At 34.7% G+C, this 16,366-nt stretch overlaps 1 protein-coding gene across 2 annotated transcripts in view; it reads left to right on the forward strand.

Moving 5' to 3' along the window:
* The window catches only part of CWC27 (CWC27 spliceosome associated cyclophilin), a 122,880-nt gene that overhangs the window by 35,452 nt on the left and 71,062 nt on the right, over positions 1–16,366 (forward strand). The window contains exon 10 of one of the 2 annotated variants that reach the window (XM_037745746.1): positions 12,460–14,434. The exons of the other annotated variant lie outside the window; for it this stretch is intronic. Coding sequence (XP_037601674.1) covers positions 12,460–12,492 — 33 coding nt within the window. The 3' untranslated portion in view covers positions 12,493–14,434. Of the gene's footprint in view, positions 1–12,459; positions 14,435–16,366 lie in introns of those variants that run through there. 2 annotated transcript variants of the gene reach the window in all.

Below are 16,366 nucleotides of genomic sequence, written 5' to 3' on the forward strand. Positions count from 1 at the left end.
GCCTCGGCCTCCCAAAGTGCTGGGATTACAGGCTTGAGCCACCGCGCCCGGCCTTAAAATACTATTTTCATAATGTTTGATAAATATAATAGTTTTACAAATTGGCCCGTTAGTGGGCCTTAAAGGAAACAGACCAAGCTTAAAGTAAATATAGCAATGATCCTATGAGTCCAATTCCATTTTATTTCTCTCTCATCCTTTTTTAGGAAGGCTCTATAAGTTTATAAGGTAATAGTGTATTAGCTATATGTGGAATAATGTATTTGTTAAATACCGATGAGAACAGTAGATTAACTGTATAGAAAGAAAAGAGACCTCCTCAAATAATGTAAGTGAGTGAAATTTGTCAGGCTGATGAAGAAAATGCGTGGGCCTGAAAACATTCTTAAATATCTTTTCGAGTCTGATTTACCAAATACCATATGACCATCCTAAGTTCAGTAGTATCATAAAATAAATTTCAGCAAATGATGAACAATTAACTGTCTGGTGATGAAAGTTTGTTAGATTTATGACTCAACATTTTATTCTCCTGAAATTCAACTTAATTGAAAAATTATCTCCTTTGTGATTCTATTTCAACTTTATAGTATACATTTTAAATAATATTGCTTTAAAAAACAATAGTATTTGTTTTCTTCAAATACTATTTGGGGATAAGATGAATGTAACTACAGTTAAATAACATTCTGTTTCTCTATCATGTTTCTTAACCACATGTAGAAAAACTTAAATTTTCACACTGTCATTGCATAGCTCCCTCAATTTTTTTCTTTATGAAATCAAATAAAAATGATTCCCAGAAATTTCCACTAAAAGCAAAGCTTTTAACATTTAAAAATGGCACTTAAGGGTCATCTTAAATATCTTTTCTCCAGCAACGTTCACCTGACACTCAAGTAATCGCCGTTGAGTAATTGTATATGCTAGATTATATTGTATATACTATATATAGTAGCTAATATAGACTAAAGATTTTAGTGATCATATGCATGCTTCTAAATTCATAGAGTTGAAGACGTCTCATTAGGTCTGTAACTTTTAATTAAATTATGAATATAATTATGGATACATAATGTTTTATTCCACTCATTCAAGGCATGTGTTTTCCGATTTTGAAAATTAAGAATATTTTTAAAGGTTAGGTTTATAATGTAACAAAAATATATTTAAAAATTTTAATAGATGAACCAACCAAATATTTATTTCTGTTATATTTAAGTGTTCCTTAAGCCCCCAACTCTGTCTTTTAGGTTTTAATAAATTTCAAATATTTATATACCCTATAAGATAAATTGTAATTTAGCAAAGCTAAATTTTGTATAAGAACTGGTTTATTTTTAATGTACCTTTCATAAGTGTCTTTAAAAATTTGGTTACCTAATATTTAGAAAAGTCAAAGTTTGCATTTTCCAAAATTGTGTTCACTCTTACAATTAAGGTTTATTTTTAAAAGATTTCCTTGGCTGTAGTATGGACCTGATGAGCATACATGGCATTGATAGCTAGATTTAGCAATCTGATCTATCATGGGAATACTGGAGAGCTATTGAAGTTTTACAGGCAAATGATACATCAAGATAGTATTTAATATGGAGAATGGGTTGATAGAAGAGTGTTTTGGGCTATTGTACAAAATACCGTAGACTGGATGACTTAAAGAACAGACACGTAAAGCTTAGTTTTTATGGTAATTTCTTACACAGGAACATATATATTCACTTACTCATGTTAGCAGTTTTTCTCTTTTTATAAATCAGTATAATTTACAAAATTGAAATGACATAATTTGTATATTCACTGTAGAGGAAAAAGCTATATTCAAGTGCATTGCAAGTCTACTAAGAAAAGTAAATTAAATAAGAAAACTAAGTCTCCAAAGGTGGCTTAAATATTTTAGGTAAACATGAGTATTGTGGACATTATTAGATTCTTCAAGGTAAAATAATTGGCAAAGTGTGCCTTTGTAAATGGTGCAAACAGCACGTATTTATAACTGTCCTGTTCCCCCACATTTTTAATATTCACATTCTCCACTTCCCCTTCATCCTCTCTCTCCTACCTAAAAAGAGAAACAAAATAAGATTAGGACAGAGGAGAGAGTAGAGAATTTCAAAGGGAAGAAACAGTCTTTCTCTCTAGTGTAGAAATTTCCATGACTGTCTCATGACCACATATTTTTTCAGTTCATAAAATTGCCAAAATCAGAGCCTGGCATAGTGGCTCATGCCTGTAATCCCAGCTGCTCAGCAGGCTGAGGTGGGAGGATTGCTTGAGCCTAGGAGTTCTAGACTGCAGAGAGCTATGATCATGCCTGGGTGACAAAGCAAGAACCTGTCTCTAAAAAAACAAAAATAAATTTTAAAACATTTCCAAATCATTAGTACTTTCGATTATTTATGACAGCAAGTCTCTGGAGCTAACTTTATGGTTAAAGAAAACAACAACAACAAAACACAAGAAAGCTCCAAAAATACTGAAAATTATAATGTTGCAAAAAGGATAGTTATATTTAAAGGAAAGTCACTGCTCAGTTTGAATTATAATGGGTATAGCTGCCAGCCAGATAGGATGTCAGTGTGAAATCATTATCTATTTAAAAATCAGTACTCTTGATATATAACTTTTCACCTGGATGTGCTTGAAGTACTCTATTATCCTTTGGTCATTTTTCCATTTAAGCAGTAGGATGAGAGACTAGACTAGCCTACCAGCAAGGAGCCGTTCAAAGTATAATTTTACTGAAAATTTGTAGTATTGCTTCTATTGGTAAGGAAACATCTGGAATCTATTAAAGCTGTTTGTTACTTTGTATGTTAAACCTACATATGTGTTTACTCAGTGCTTAATATTTAAGCTGGAGAATGATATTTAACAATTTAATTTTCAACAAGTTTACATACAGTAGGATCTTTTCCTAGTAATGTATTTCCAACAATGCCTCTAGTTGTTCATTTGAAAGAAGGACTCAGGCCGGGAGCAGTGGTTTATGCCTGTAATCCCAGCACTTTGGGAGGCCAAGGCGGATGGAGGTCAGGAGTTCGAGACCAGCCTGGCCAACATGGTGAAACCCCGTCTCTACTAAAGATACAAAAATTAGCTGGGCATGGTGGCGGGTGCCTGTAATCCCAGCTACTCAGGAGGCTGAGGCAGGAGAATCACTTGAATCCAGGAGGCAGGAAGGTTGCAGTGAGCCAAAGTCGAACCATTGTACTCCAGCCTGGATGACAAGAGCAAGACTCCGTCTGAAAAAAAAAAAAGATAAAAGGACTCAGGGGAGATACAAATCCAAAACGTTTCCTAGCTTCTCTCCTTAGAGAATAGGGACCCTTACATGTATTCTAACTTCCTGGGATTTCTAATCCCTTGCCTCTACCCTTTTTATTTTTTTATTTTATTTTATTTATTTTATTTTTTGAGACAGAGTTTCGCTCTTGTTACCCAGGCTGGAGTGCAATGGCGCGATCTCGGCTCACCGCAACCTCCGCCTCCTGGGTTCAGGCAATTCTCCTGCCTCAGCCTCCTGAGTAGCTGGGATTACAGGCACGCGCCACCATGCCCAGCTGATTTTTTGTAGTTTTAGTAGAGACGGGGTTTCACCATGTTGACCAGGATGGTGTCGATCTCTTGACCTCGTGATCCACCCGCCTCGGCCTCCCAAAGTGCTGGGATTATAGGTGTGAGCCACTGCGCCGGCCAACCCTTTTTAAAATGTACCAATCCCACTTTCTTCTAGCCCACCTTCTCTATTCCTATATCTTGACTACTGGATGCATCTCAGCAGAATCACACAGTCTTGGTATTATTATGGATTTGGTTGGTATTATTATGGATTTCTAGATTCCCCCCCTTCTGTGTCTCCAGTGCTTCCTTATTACTCACTCTCCACCATGTTTACTTCACACTTCAAACTCACTCAGCGGATCACCTGGCTGCTTGTTTTTTATGAAATGAGAGTAAATTTCTTCAACCCATATTCCTTTCTCTTCGCTGCTTCGAGAGTAAAAACTAACAAAACCATTCCATTTTATTTCCTGCCCCTACATGCTTCCTGTTTATCTCTAAATACACATTATCTAGTTTCCCGCCCACCACTCCACTGGCACCCCTCTCACTAAGGCCATCTAGTTGATAATCGAATGGCTACTTTCCAGTTTGTTTTTTCTTGGTCTTTCTGCTATCGAGATTTTTTTGTAATCTCTTCTCTCTTGAGACTAATCTCTCTTAAGAACCTTACTATTTAAAGTGTGATCTGTGAAGCAGTAGCATTAGCATCAGTTGAGAACTTGTTAGAAATACCAGGTCTGAGGCCCTATCCTACACATTTTTAATTAGAATCTGCATTTTAACAAGATCCCTAGGTGATTTGTATGTGCATTAGTTTGAGAAGCAGTCATGCAGAATATTAATTTTTATCCCCACTACTCTTGGAAGAGTTCAAGTTTGTATCATCGTAGTTCTAAGTCAGCAACTTGGTGTACTATGTTCTCTGACTCCCTAGCGAATACCTAGGTGCACCCTTTTCACACTTCCCTAATAGTATGATATTAGGTTATATATATATTTTTTTTCTTCTTTGTGTATCCTTATACTGTAATTTTCTTGAAGGTAGTGATCCTGTCCATTTACGTTTGTATCTCCATGTTCAAACAGCATAGGTACCCAAATATTTTTTTAAATAAATGAATAAATATGAATAACTTCTTCTTTGACAAATCACTTTCTCCTCTGGATCTTGTAAGTAGTTTGCTTGTATTTTCAATTGGTATTTATTTATTTGCCTTTCCTTTGCCAAATCTAAGCTCTTTAGAGACTGTCTTATTTATCTTTATATCCTCTGAAAGAGGAGACTAAGAATATATAGTAAGCATATAGTAACTGGTCATTAAAGTTTGTGAAATAGGTGGATAAATAAAAGATTGAATCAATTTGTGTTCCATTATAGGAGTGGTTTTCGCTCCCAACTGCACATTAGGGTCACAGAGGGGACTTTAAAAAATACTAATTCCCAGGCCCCACACCCACAGATTCAGAATTGCTTGGTCTGAGATAAAGTCTGGGAAGATTCTTTTTTAACTTTTAAACTTTTAAGTATAATATACAAACAGAATGTGCCCTTATTAACTATATATAATGCGCATAAGTATACAGCTAGCTGAATTTTACAAACAAAATATATCTGTATACCCATCACCCAGATCAAGAAACAAAAAATTGCCATTACCTATAAATTCACCTCTTGCCCCATTCTGGTTACTTCTCCCTCATCTCCTAATAGTAACCACTTTTCTAACTTTTAAAATAACCTCATTTTTAATTGACAAATAGTAATTGTATATATTTATAGGTTACTATGTGATATTTTGCTCTATGTATTGTAGAAAGATTCAATCAAGCCAATTAATGTCTTTATTCACTACTTTTTTTGTGTGGTGAAAACATTAACAATGTATTCTTTCAGCAATTTTGAAATATACAATACATTAACAATGGTCAGCATGTGTTACAAAGCTTATTCTTTTTTTTTTTTGAGATGGAGTCTCACTCTGTTGTCCAGGCTGGAGTGCAGTAGCACCATCTCAGCTCACTGCAACCTCCGCTTCTCGGGTTCAAGCAATACTCCTGCCTCATCCCAAGTAGCTGGGACTACAGACATGTGCCACCACACCCGGCTAATTTTGTATATTTTTAGTAGACATGGGGTTTCACCGTATTAGACAGAATGGTCTGGATCTCATGACCTTGTGGTCTGCCCACCTCAGCCTCCCAAAATATTGCGATTACAGGCGTGAGCAACAGCACCCGGCCACAAAGTTTATTCTTCTAGTCTAAGCAAACTTTGAGAAATGTCTGTTTACATACTTTGCCTATTTTTTAGTTGGGTTGTTTGTTTTATTGCCGTTGAGTAGTTTGAGTTCCTTATGTATTTTGTATATTAGCCCCTTATCAGATGTATAATTTGCAAATATTCTCTCCCAATCCACAGGTTGTCTTTTCACTCTATTCGTTTCCTTTGCCATGTAGAAGCTTTTTAGTTTGACACAATCCTACTTACCTATTTTTACTTTTGTTGACTGTGTTTTGGGAGTCCTAGCCAAGAAATCACTGCTGAGACCAATGTCATGGAGCTATTCCCCCATTTTTTTTCTAATAGCTTTACAGTTTCAGGCCTTATCCTTAAGTTTTTTATCCATTTTGAGTTGAGTTTTACATATAGTGTAAAATAAAGGTCCAATTTCATTCTTCTGCATGTGAATGTCCAATTTTCCCAACAACATTTATTGAAGAGACTTTTCTTTATGTATTGTGTATTCGTGACACCTTTGTTGAAAATCAATTGACTGTAAATACCTGAGTTTATTTCTGTACTCCCTATCCTGTTTCATTGGTCATGTCTGTTTTTATGCAAATGCCATGCTGTTTTGATCAAAATAGCTTTATAATACATTTAAAAATCAGAACATGTAATGCCTCCCACTTTGTTCTTTTTGGTTAAGATTACTTAGGCTATTTGGGATCTTTTTCTGGTTCCATACCAATTTTAGAATTTTTTTTTCCTATTTCTGTGAAAAATGACATTTTAATTTTGATAGAAATTGCCTTGAATATGTAGATCACTCTGTAGTATGGACATTTTAATATTAATTATTCCAATCCATGAATCCAGAATGGGATATCTCTCCATTTATTTGCGCTTTCTTCAATTTCTTTCAATGTTACATAGTTTTCAGCAGACAGATCTGTGGTTAAATTTACTCCTCTAAGTATTTCTTTTTAATGCTATTTACTTTTCTAACACCTAAGAGCATACATTAATTTGGGGCAATAGTACTTTATCAAAGCTCTGTAAGAATATTCTAATATACATTCAGTGTTAAGAATTCTACTCCCAAATACATATCTCCTTGATTATTTCTGAGATATGGAATAATATAAAAGTGAAGGATATTTTGTAGGGTTACTTCAGGTCTTTCACAGGACTTTTGCAGTTCAACAGGGATAAGACATTTATCTCATCTGCACTTGGTTTTAATCTTAAGAAAGATAAAAGGGTCAAGAAAGTGACAATCAAGTAATTTTAGAGAAAAAATATATTTGAGTGTTCCTAATTTTTTTTTTTTTAAATGTGGCTGATAAGGAATAAAATCAGTATCTCTTAACCTTGTTTGTACATACGAATCACTCCATCCCTGAACAAGCAAATATTTGGGGCAATAGTACTTTTGTCAAAGTTCTGTAGATATTCTAATATGCATTAAGTGTTAAGAATTCTACTCCCAAACACATACCTCTTTGACTATTTCTGAGGTATAGAATAATGTACAAGTGGAGGATATTTTATAGGGTTACTTCAGGTCTTTCACAGGACTTTTGCAGTTCAACAGGGATAAGACATTTATCTCAACTGCACTTGGTTTTAATCATAAGAAAGGTAAAAGGGTCAAGAAAGTGAGAATCACGTAATTTTAGAGAAAGAAAATATGATATTTGAGTGTTCCTAATTTTTTTTTTAATGTGGCTGATAAGAAATAAAATCAGTATCTCTCAACCTTGTTTGTACATTCGAATCACTCCATCCCTGAACAAGCTATTCATAAATTTTGGTATTCAGCCCTAAGAAATTTTTTAAAACACTCCCTGTTGGTATAATATCCAGCCAAGGATGATGAAAACTGTGGGGTAGTGTGCAGCTTGTGTTTTGCAAAGTTGTTTTAAAGTTTATTGTAAAGAATCCTTTTTTGCCTGTAGGTGGCGTTCAGCTACTGCAAGTTAATCATGTAAACCAGATTGAGTTGTCTTCCCTGCTTGTTTTTAGCATCTGTATATTGATTCATAATAAATGACTAAACATTAAAATCAGCTCATATAAGTGGACCAGATAGTAAAAAAAAATCAATGGTTTATTATGATGATGACAGCATTATGGTAATGCTGTCTTTTATTGTGCAATTTCTGTCATCTGTAATTTTATTGTGATTCTAAATTAATTTTATCAAATTGAAATATAAATCAAAGAAATCTTAACATATACCTTAAAATAATAATCATCAAAAATTTTCTGATAATTTTTCAGGGTTAACTAGAATGGCATCAGTCTTAGTGTTTGAACAGTTTCTAGTTTTATCAGCCATTTTCTGTTTTTATGCCATATTTAGTTGACTGCCGCACTTTTCTATTTTTATGGAAAAAAAAGATCTTACTTAATAAAGTTAACTGTAATTTGTGTTTTGCTCAGGAGTTCTGTTAGGTTGACTGAATGTGAGATATATTCCTATAATAACAGCATCAGGATTTAGATATGAATATTGAAGTTGAAATTAAAGATCTTATGAATTGATTAAACTTTAAATTATGGAGCATGGGATAATAAAGTCATGTTTTATTGCCTTCTGAGGCCTGAATAAACATCTAAATGAGCTGTTGCTAATTTTTGTGTTTCAAAGCTTTTGTTGAGTTTGGAATATTTGATTAGGATTTCTTATGGAACTTTGAATATTTTTCCCCCAGGATTTCTAGACTTCTCAGAAATATTAATAAGCTTCTTCTCATACTTAGATAATTTTTGACTCTTACTATACTTAGTGTCTGGCTTCTCTTACTTTATGATTAGATTTAGGAAGTACAGAGTTATCATTGGTAAAGAAATATTGTTTTCTTTAGGAAATTAAAAAAGATAGTTCAGTATTTAAATTTCAAAAATTTAAAAGATAGTACAGATTTTTAAATGATAGTGCAAATTCAAAAAAAGTTTAGTAACAAACATTGAAACCCACAGATATTCTAACAACCCATTTTAAACCATTGAAATTGTCATCTCTGGCATGATAATAGCACATGAAGATGTGCCCCGTTTCATCTCACAGAACATTTATAAGCAAAGAGTAACATTAACCAGCTAGAGCATTTCTGCTCCCTTTCATTCTCTTTAACCCCAAGGTGTTGGACTGAAGCAGACAGTAAAAAAGAGGAACAGAAATAGAAATCCAAGATCTATACACTGGGTAATTGGTCTCTGAATAAAGAAAATTTGCAATTTTTTTTTTGCTTTAGTGTGGAGTAGTGGTGATCCAAATGTATTTTCAGGAAATCTTTCTGTTTAACAGCAGATATTAAGCTTAGACCAGTCCCAGGTTTAATGAAGTTTACATGCAGATTGTTACTAGAACTTCATTTTTATTTTTGTATGTATATTTTTCCTTACCACTCATTCTATTCTCAAATATATGTTATTCTTGTTCTCATCCACTATGTAGGAACTGCTCTGTGCCAGGAAGTAGTAGGCTCCAGGAACATGAAAATAAAGGAGACATGGTTTCTATCTGCAAAAGTCCACCATAGTGTAAGAGTAAGAATTGTCGACAATTAATTACAATTCAGTATGACAAGTGCTCAGCTAAACATGCACACAGAGTACTGTGGATGTTAAGTAGGCAGTATATATTTCAGGAAAAGATCAAAATACCAGCTTTAAAAGAGTTGAACACAAAATTGCCATTTTTGCAAATCAAGAATAGTCAAATAACAGCAACTTCATATGTATCACTCTGATGCTAATAAAGTAAGTCATTTTTTGGAGCCACTGTTTAAAAGGAATAACACTTTAACATTACATTCAATTCTTTAAATAATGTTGCATCATCTCCCAGTGTAGACTAGGTGGTTTGTCTTAATTGCCTTTACCAGTTATCGTTAAAATTTTGGAATAGTATTAATTGTAATAGAAACTGTACTATATTTGGCATTTCTGGCAAACTTCCATTTTTCTTCTGTTTTGACATTAATAGCAAGAACTTTTAGATATTCTGGACTAAACTGTTTCTTGGACCAATTGAAATAAAAATACCACTTTTAAAGTGCCTATTCAGTTCATTGGGAACCAGTTAATCCATATACAAGGAATAACCTTCAAAATAAAAAAAAATTCTTGAACTTCAGCTATATTTCAGAAATATCAACCCTACTGTTTTTACAATTAGATTTTGTATGGCAGACAGGAAGCAGTGAAATGCACATGTGGGGGAAGCTTCTCCTGTCAAAATGGAAAAGAGGTATTTGCATCTCTTTATAATGTATTGATTTATATTACCCTTGAGAGTTATAATCCATTGATCTTACTGCATCAGTTTATAGGGAATGGAATTGTGCATTTGAAACTTAGATTTCAGATTATATGCAAAGAAACATTCTTTAAGTTATTCAGCATTTGTCTCTACCGCAGAACAAATATAGCCACATTGAAAAATTATGAAATATTCACTGCTTTCTTGCCTTCCTAAGCCATATACTGTGAATTCCTTGTAATTAAATTGGCAAGTATAGTTTGGGAAGATAAGGAAGGGAAGGGCCACTGAAGAAGTTAGGTTCTTCTTTGTTTTACAAAAAGTTGAAAGTACATGAAGTTATGCAAGATCCTGAGGGAAAATTATAATTAGTGATTTTATTTTTGCTGTTTCTAGCCCTTGTTTTACTCCCCTTTTCCTCTAACTCAAGCTTGTCCAACCCATGGCCCATGGGTCACATGCAGCCCAGGATGGCTTTGAATGTAGCCCAACACAAATTTGCAAACTTTCTTAAAATGTTATGAGATTTTTTTCTGTGATTTTTTTTTTTTTTTTTTAGCTCATCAGCTATTGTATTGTTAGTATATTCTATGTGTGGCCTACAACAATTCTTCTTCCAGTGTGACCCAGGCAAGCCAAAAGATTGGATGCGGCCCAGGACAGCTTTGAACAAGGCCCAACACAAATTCGTAAACTCTGTGAAAACATTATGAGGGGCGTGTATGTTAGCTCATCAGCTATCATTTGTGTTAGTGTATTTTATGCATGGCCCAAGACAATTATTCTTTCAACGTGGCCCAAGGAAGCCAAAAGATTGGCCACCCCTGCAACTATTCAGGGGTTCTACCACCCTTTGGGCACTACTTCGATTTTGCACATTTAGTTCTTCCTTTGAACTAGATACTGTGCTAGGGTCCAAAATACTGAAATTAGTAAGCATCAGTCTCTTTTCAAGTTGCTTAGTTTCTAATAAGCAACTTGGAAACAATACATAACCTATATAAATAAATAAGGGCTGTGAAGGGGTCATAGGTATTCTAGCTAGGAAATTATTCTGTTATTTCACAGACATTTATTATTATTCTACCTTGGGGCCAGGCACTTTGCTAAATCAACTTATTTCCCTAATATAACTTCCACAGCAAAGCTAGAGATATAGTTTGTGTTATGATCCTTGTTTTATAAATGTAAAAACCATGCTTTAAGAGTTTAAGTGACTTGCATTATGTCTGATGGCTAGAAAGCAGCAAAACCAGTACTTGAACCTGCAATGATCTGACACCTCTACAGAGCCTAGAGAGGGGTTAGCCAGAGCCAAGTCATGTATATCCAGCTAAAGAAAGACCTATACAAAATGTTTCTAGAAAAGATGTGACATTATTTCACATATAACTCTATGCAAGCGTCAGGGATGGATTAGAAGACTGAAGCCAAAAGACAAATTAGTAGATTATTACACTAGTCCAGAGGGAAGTAATAAGAGCCTAACTAAGGTATAGTATCTGTGGGGATGGATTTGAGAGATATTAAGGAGGTAGATTTATTAAGACTTGGTAACAAGTCTCCTGTAGATGCAGGAGACCTAAAGGTATATTTCAAATGTACCAAGGATATATTCCAAATGACTCCTAGCTTTCTGGTTTGGAAGACTGACTAAGAAGTAGTAGTGATAAGCATTGAGAAAGGAACTCTGGAGGTTCCTAGTACCCTTCTCAGATATTTTTGCCCTGTTGGTCCTTCCTAATATACCTCAGTTTTGCTACATATAAACAGATATCCTGAATTGTTTCTTATTCAATTGCTTTCTTTATTAGTCAGCTTATATTATTAGGTTATACACCAAAATCTCAGTGGCTTAAAACAGCTAATGTTTGTTTTCTTGCTCTGGCTACATCCTGATGGGCAGCTGTGGATCTGCTCAACATCATCTTCATTCCAGGCCTGGGATGAAGAAACAGCTCCTCTCTGAAATGTGCTGCTCTCATGGCAGAAGGAAAAAGATGAAGGAATCATATACTGACTCTTAAAGAGTCTGCTTAAAAAGGGGCATATGCCACTGTATTTCACTGGCCAAAGCAATTGATAGGTTAAGCCTGATGTCAATAGATAAAGTATAAACCTTCTATAGGGAGGAGCAGTGAACTACTGGAAAAGAAGGCAGTCTACTACAGCTTCTATGATTTAACCAATAATTGCTGTCAATATCTGACTGTGTAAATTTAATCATCATCTTGCTGGCAGCCCAGAGGGGGAAAAAAAGGGCAAATACAATAAAGATGATAAAATTACCATTACCTGAATTTTAAAAAGAACTGTATATATCAGTTCCTAGTTATTTTAGACTTTTAGGAGTACAAAATTATAAGGGAAATTTTATCTTATTAGTCTTTATACTAAGGGTGGAGAAGAATATAATGGAAATCTTCCATAACTTTCACAGATGAAAAACACTTCATATACATTAAACTGTAACTTTCTTATTAGATATCTTAAGAATTATTTGTTTATAAGGAATAGAAACCCACTCAAATTAGCTCAAGGAAAGGAATTTCTGTATGAAAGCATAGGGGAGTTGTACAGAATCCAGATAAAAGAATACAGTTCTGTCAAGAAAGCACGTTGTCAAGAAGTTGTATTTTCTCTCTTCTTTTGCAGGTTTTCTGTTATACTTTTCTTCTATTCATTTGTTCCATTGTCCTCTACAAACCTGTTTTCTCTATAGAGCTCTAGTCTGCTACCTCTTGCAGTTCAGTTCTTCAGAAGTCAATTGACTAGATTTCTGTGTCCAAAACCTGAATATTTGGGGGAGAGAATCTTATTGGCGTGGCTCATGTCAGGTGTCTGCTCAATTATGCCATTGATAGAGGAAATGGAAAGCCATGAAGTATGCAGATGTGGCAAGGATGAGTAGCTCCTCCATTATCTAGACTTCCCTATTACTAGAATGCCAATATGTAACTGGAGTCATGGCTGCTTAGCTGAAACACATTCATCAGTCTCCTTTGTAGCTAAGTATGGTCGTATGACCAAATTTTGTCTAATGTGGTAAAACAAGTGTGTCAGACATTCAGGCAGTCTTTTTTTAAAGGAAGGAAGAAAGAAGTTAGCCTTCTTTCTTACCTGCCTCTTTCTGCCATCCTGGCACACAGATTTGATGACTTGAGCTAAGGACGGTAGAATAGAGAGGTAGAAGGAAGGAGCATGCGTCCTTGAAGACTTTGTGGAACCATTGTTGCAGCTTGAAATGCCTATCTCTGGACATTTTCTATATGAGATAAGGTAACTTTCAGGTTGAGCCAGTCACATTATTTGGAATTTCTCTTGTGTGCAGTAGAACCCAAACTGATAAAAGTCTGCTTTTTTTCAGGCTTGTGAGTAGGGCAGGTTCTCTAAGATAGGAATACAGCAAGGAGGAAATGAATGGCTGCATCATTATTTCTAATAGTTTTTGTAGTTGATTTTCTTGTTTTCCCTGGAAGAGAACCATATCACTTTGCAATACCCAGCATCTCCACCCCCTTCTCACTTTTGGCTGATCACCTTGTATTTCATTAAGAAACAGAAGCAGTGAGACAGAACTTGTTCCTTTTCCCACCACCAAATCTACCCATCTGCATCTGAATCTATTTTCTTCTGGCAAAGGTAACCCCTTCACTCTGTGTCCTGGTCCTCATATCCTTTTACTTTCTCATATGTTTTGGCTGTGTTATTATTATCCACTTTACTCTTTTTGCCCACTTTGCACCAAGCATATTGTTCTCATACCAAGGTCACTCCTCTTTCAGGCCTTTTCACTTTGAGTTACCTCAGCTTGAAACTTTCTTCTCTGAGTTATTCTTAGTAGCCATTCATTCTTTTTGTTCAGTCCCTTGCTCAAATATCATCTTAACAAAAAGGCCTTTTAAGACTATGTTATTTAAAACAATTGCCTCTGTTCTACCAGGGGTACTTATTCAAGTGACCTAACGACAAATTTATAAAATTTGCTTGACTTTCATAAAATACATATGTTAGGATCCACTCCTCTAAAACAGCAACAACAAAAAACCTCAGAAGGTTTAGTATGTAATTTAGAAATCAGGTTTTTTTCTACGAAGTTCTACAGTTTTTTTAAGAACCAACCACCACTGTAGTGTTTATCAACATTAATCTTCTAAATGAGTAGATTGGTTTTATTTTGTTAGTTTTATTGAATCTTGGCCTTTACTTGTGATTGTCTTCTAACAGCAGACACAATATAAACCATTCAGTAATGACCTACTTTGAAGTGAAGTCTCACAGAATTCATTATTATTATTTCCTAGCTTTTTGCCAATTTTGATATGTTAGGGATATTTGATCTCTCCTCTCTTTTTGCTCTCTCTTTTTTTTTTCTTTTTTTGAGACAGAGTCTCGCTCTGTCACCCAGGCTGAAGTGCAGTGGCATGATCTCGGCTAGCCGCAACCTCTGCCTCCTGGGTTCAAGCAATTCTCCTGCCTCAGCCTCCTGAGTAGCTGGGAATAGAGGTGCATGCCACCATGCCTGGCTAATTTTTCTAGTTTTAGTAGAAACAGGATTTCACCATGTTGGTCAGGCTGGTCTCAAACTCCTGACCTCGTAACCCGCCCGCCTCGGCCTCCCAAAGTGCTGGGATTATAGGTGTGAGCCACCACACCCGGCCCCCTCCTTACTCTTTATTATTTAGATATAGCTATACCATGAATCTCAGTTCATTTAATATATGTGTGTACATATATATTGATTTAATTGTGTTTATTGTTTAAATGCACCTATGTGAGTGTTAAACCTTCAATAGGATTTCCATTTTTATTTTGAAGTACCTCAGTACCTTGTTATATTTTTTAATGTAATTTTACATTTATTTTTTACATACTCACATTTCTTTTACAGATTCTTAATACATGTTACTGCTTTTGCTAATTCCTAATTGTATGTTGTGAACTTAGCCTGCTTTTCATTTTAACATTTATGGTCTTATCTTCTTTACAGTTACCTTGTTTAAAAAGTCTCAAAATTATATGATAATTGGTGGATTTCTGGTTTTTCTGTAAAGTACTCTTCTTAAGGTCAAAGGCAGTTATTAATTGGCATATAAGTTGCTGAATCGCTTCTTTTTAATCTGTATTTTCAATTTGTTCTGGTAATTCATTAGATCAAAGTTATGTATGTACTCAACAGATAGGAAGTTAGATTTTTTCTTTACTGTATATTTGATTTTCTTGATTCTATTGAAAAAAGAATGTTTTCTTAGCTTTGAAAGTTATGTAATGACTTCCTGCCAATTTCTTCTTCCCTTTAGATAAGCATTTACTTTAGTTTTATTAGTCATTACAAGTTAATAGAAAATTTCTGGATATGCTTTTTTATTCACAATATTGACAGTAACTTGAAATATTTTAAAGGCTTTGTTTAATGAAGTTAAAATGAAAACCCTTTGGCTTGTCTCCAAAGCATCCGGATAGATACTGTGTAGGCCTGGGACAAAGACTAGGGTGTTATGGATCCTTATATTTTATATCCTGCTGCTGTTTGGTAAGAGTCAGTTTTGTGTGAAGTTTGTATGGACTTGTCTAGTCACCTATAAAAAATGATCTGTGTAACTGACCTGTGGAAATACATTTAGTGTGATTGAAGGTGAGGATATCTAATCCTGATGGTATTGGAGAATAGCCCGGAAATCAAAGACGAGGATAAGATTGCAGAGTTATTCAACAGTCTTATTGTTTGGCTTTATGCTCATTCTCAGGTAGGATTTCTCAGTATTTTAGTGAAGTTTTAAAAATTATGTTTTGTTCCTTTTATTGTTTTAGCCTGTATGGTGTAGTATGAAAATAATTGTGGAACACAATGTGCTTACCTTTTAGTAGATATTTAAAGATCTTTGCCACTAGGTTTTGTAGTCAATTAATTAGTAATAAAAATACACATGTTGCTTAGCCTTTTCCTATATGTTGGAAGCATAGGTGAAAAAAGGCAAATAAAGTTAAAAAGCAAGTTGGGATCTAGATTATTTTGTCTTTTTAATGCTACATTCAGATGTTTGCAGAAGACAATGGTCACTTGACTTTAAGGACACAAAGTGAGAGGTTTCCTTTTGTTAGCCAAACCAGCTTTATTTCTAAGTTGTGTCAGTGACCTATAATAATTTTCAGTGGGAATCAAGGGTCATCTTACTGGATTTAATAATACCTGGGTGATGAAGTAATATGGACACATATTTATCTATGTAGAAAACCTTCACGTGTACCCCCAAACCTAAAATAAAGTTATAAAAAGGGAGACTGATATGGTTTGGCTATGCCCC

This window comes from Cebus imitator, unplaced genomic scaffold, assembly GCF_001604975.1.
Source record: "Cebus imitator isolate Cc_AM_T3 unplaced genomic scaffold, Cebus_imitator-1.0 Scaffold211, whole genome shotgun sequence".
Classification (NCBI taxonomy): Eukaryota; Metazoa; Chordata; class Mammalia; order Primates; family Cebidae; genus Cebus; species Cebus imitator.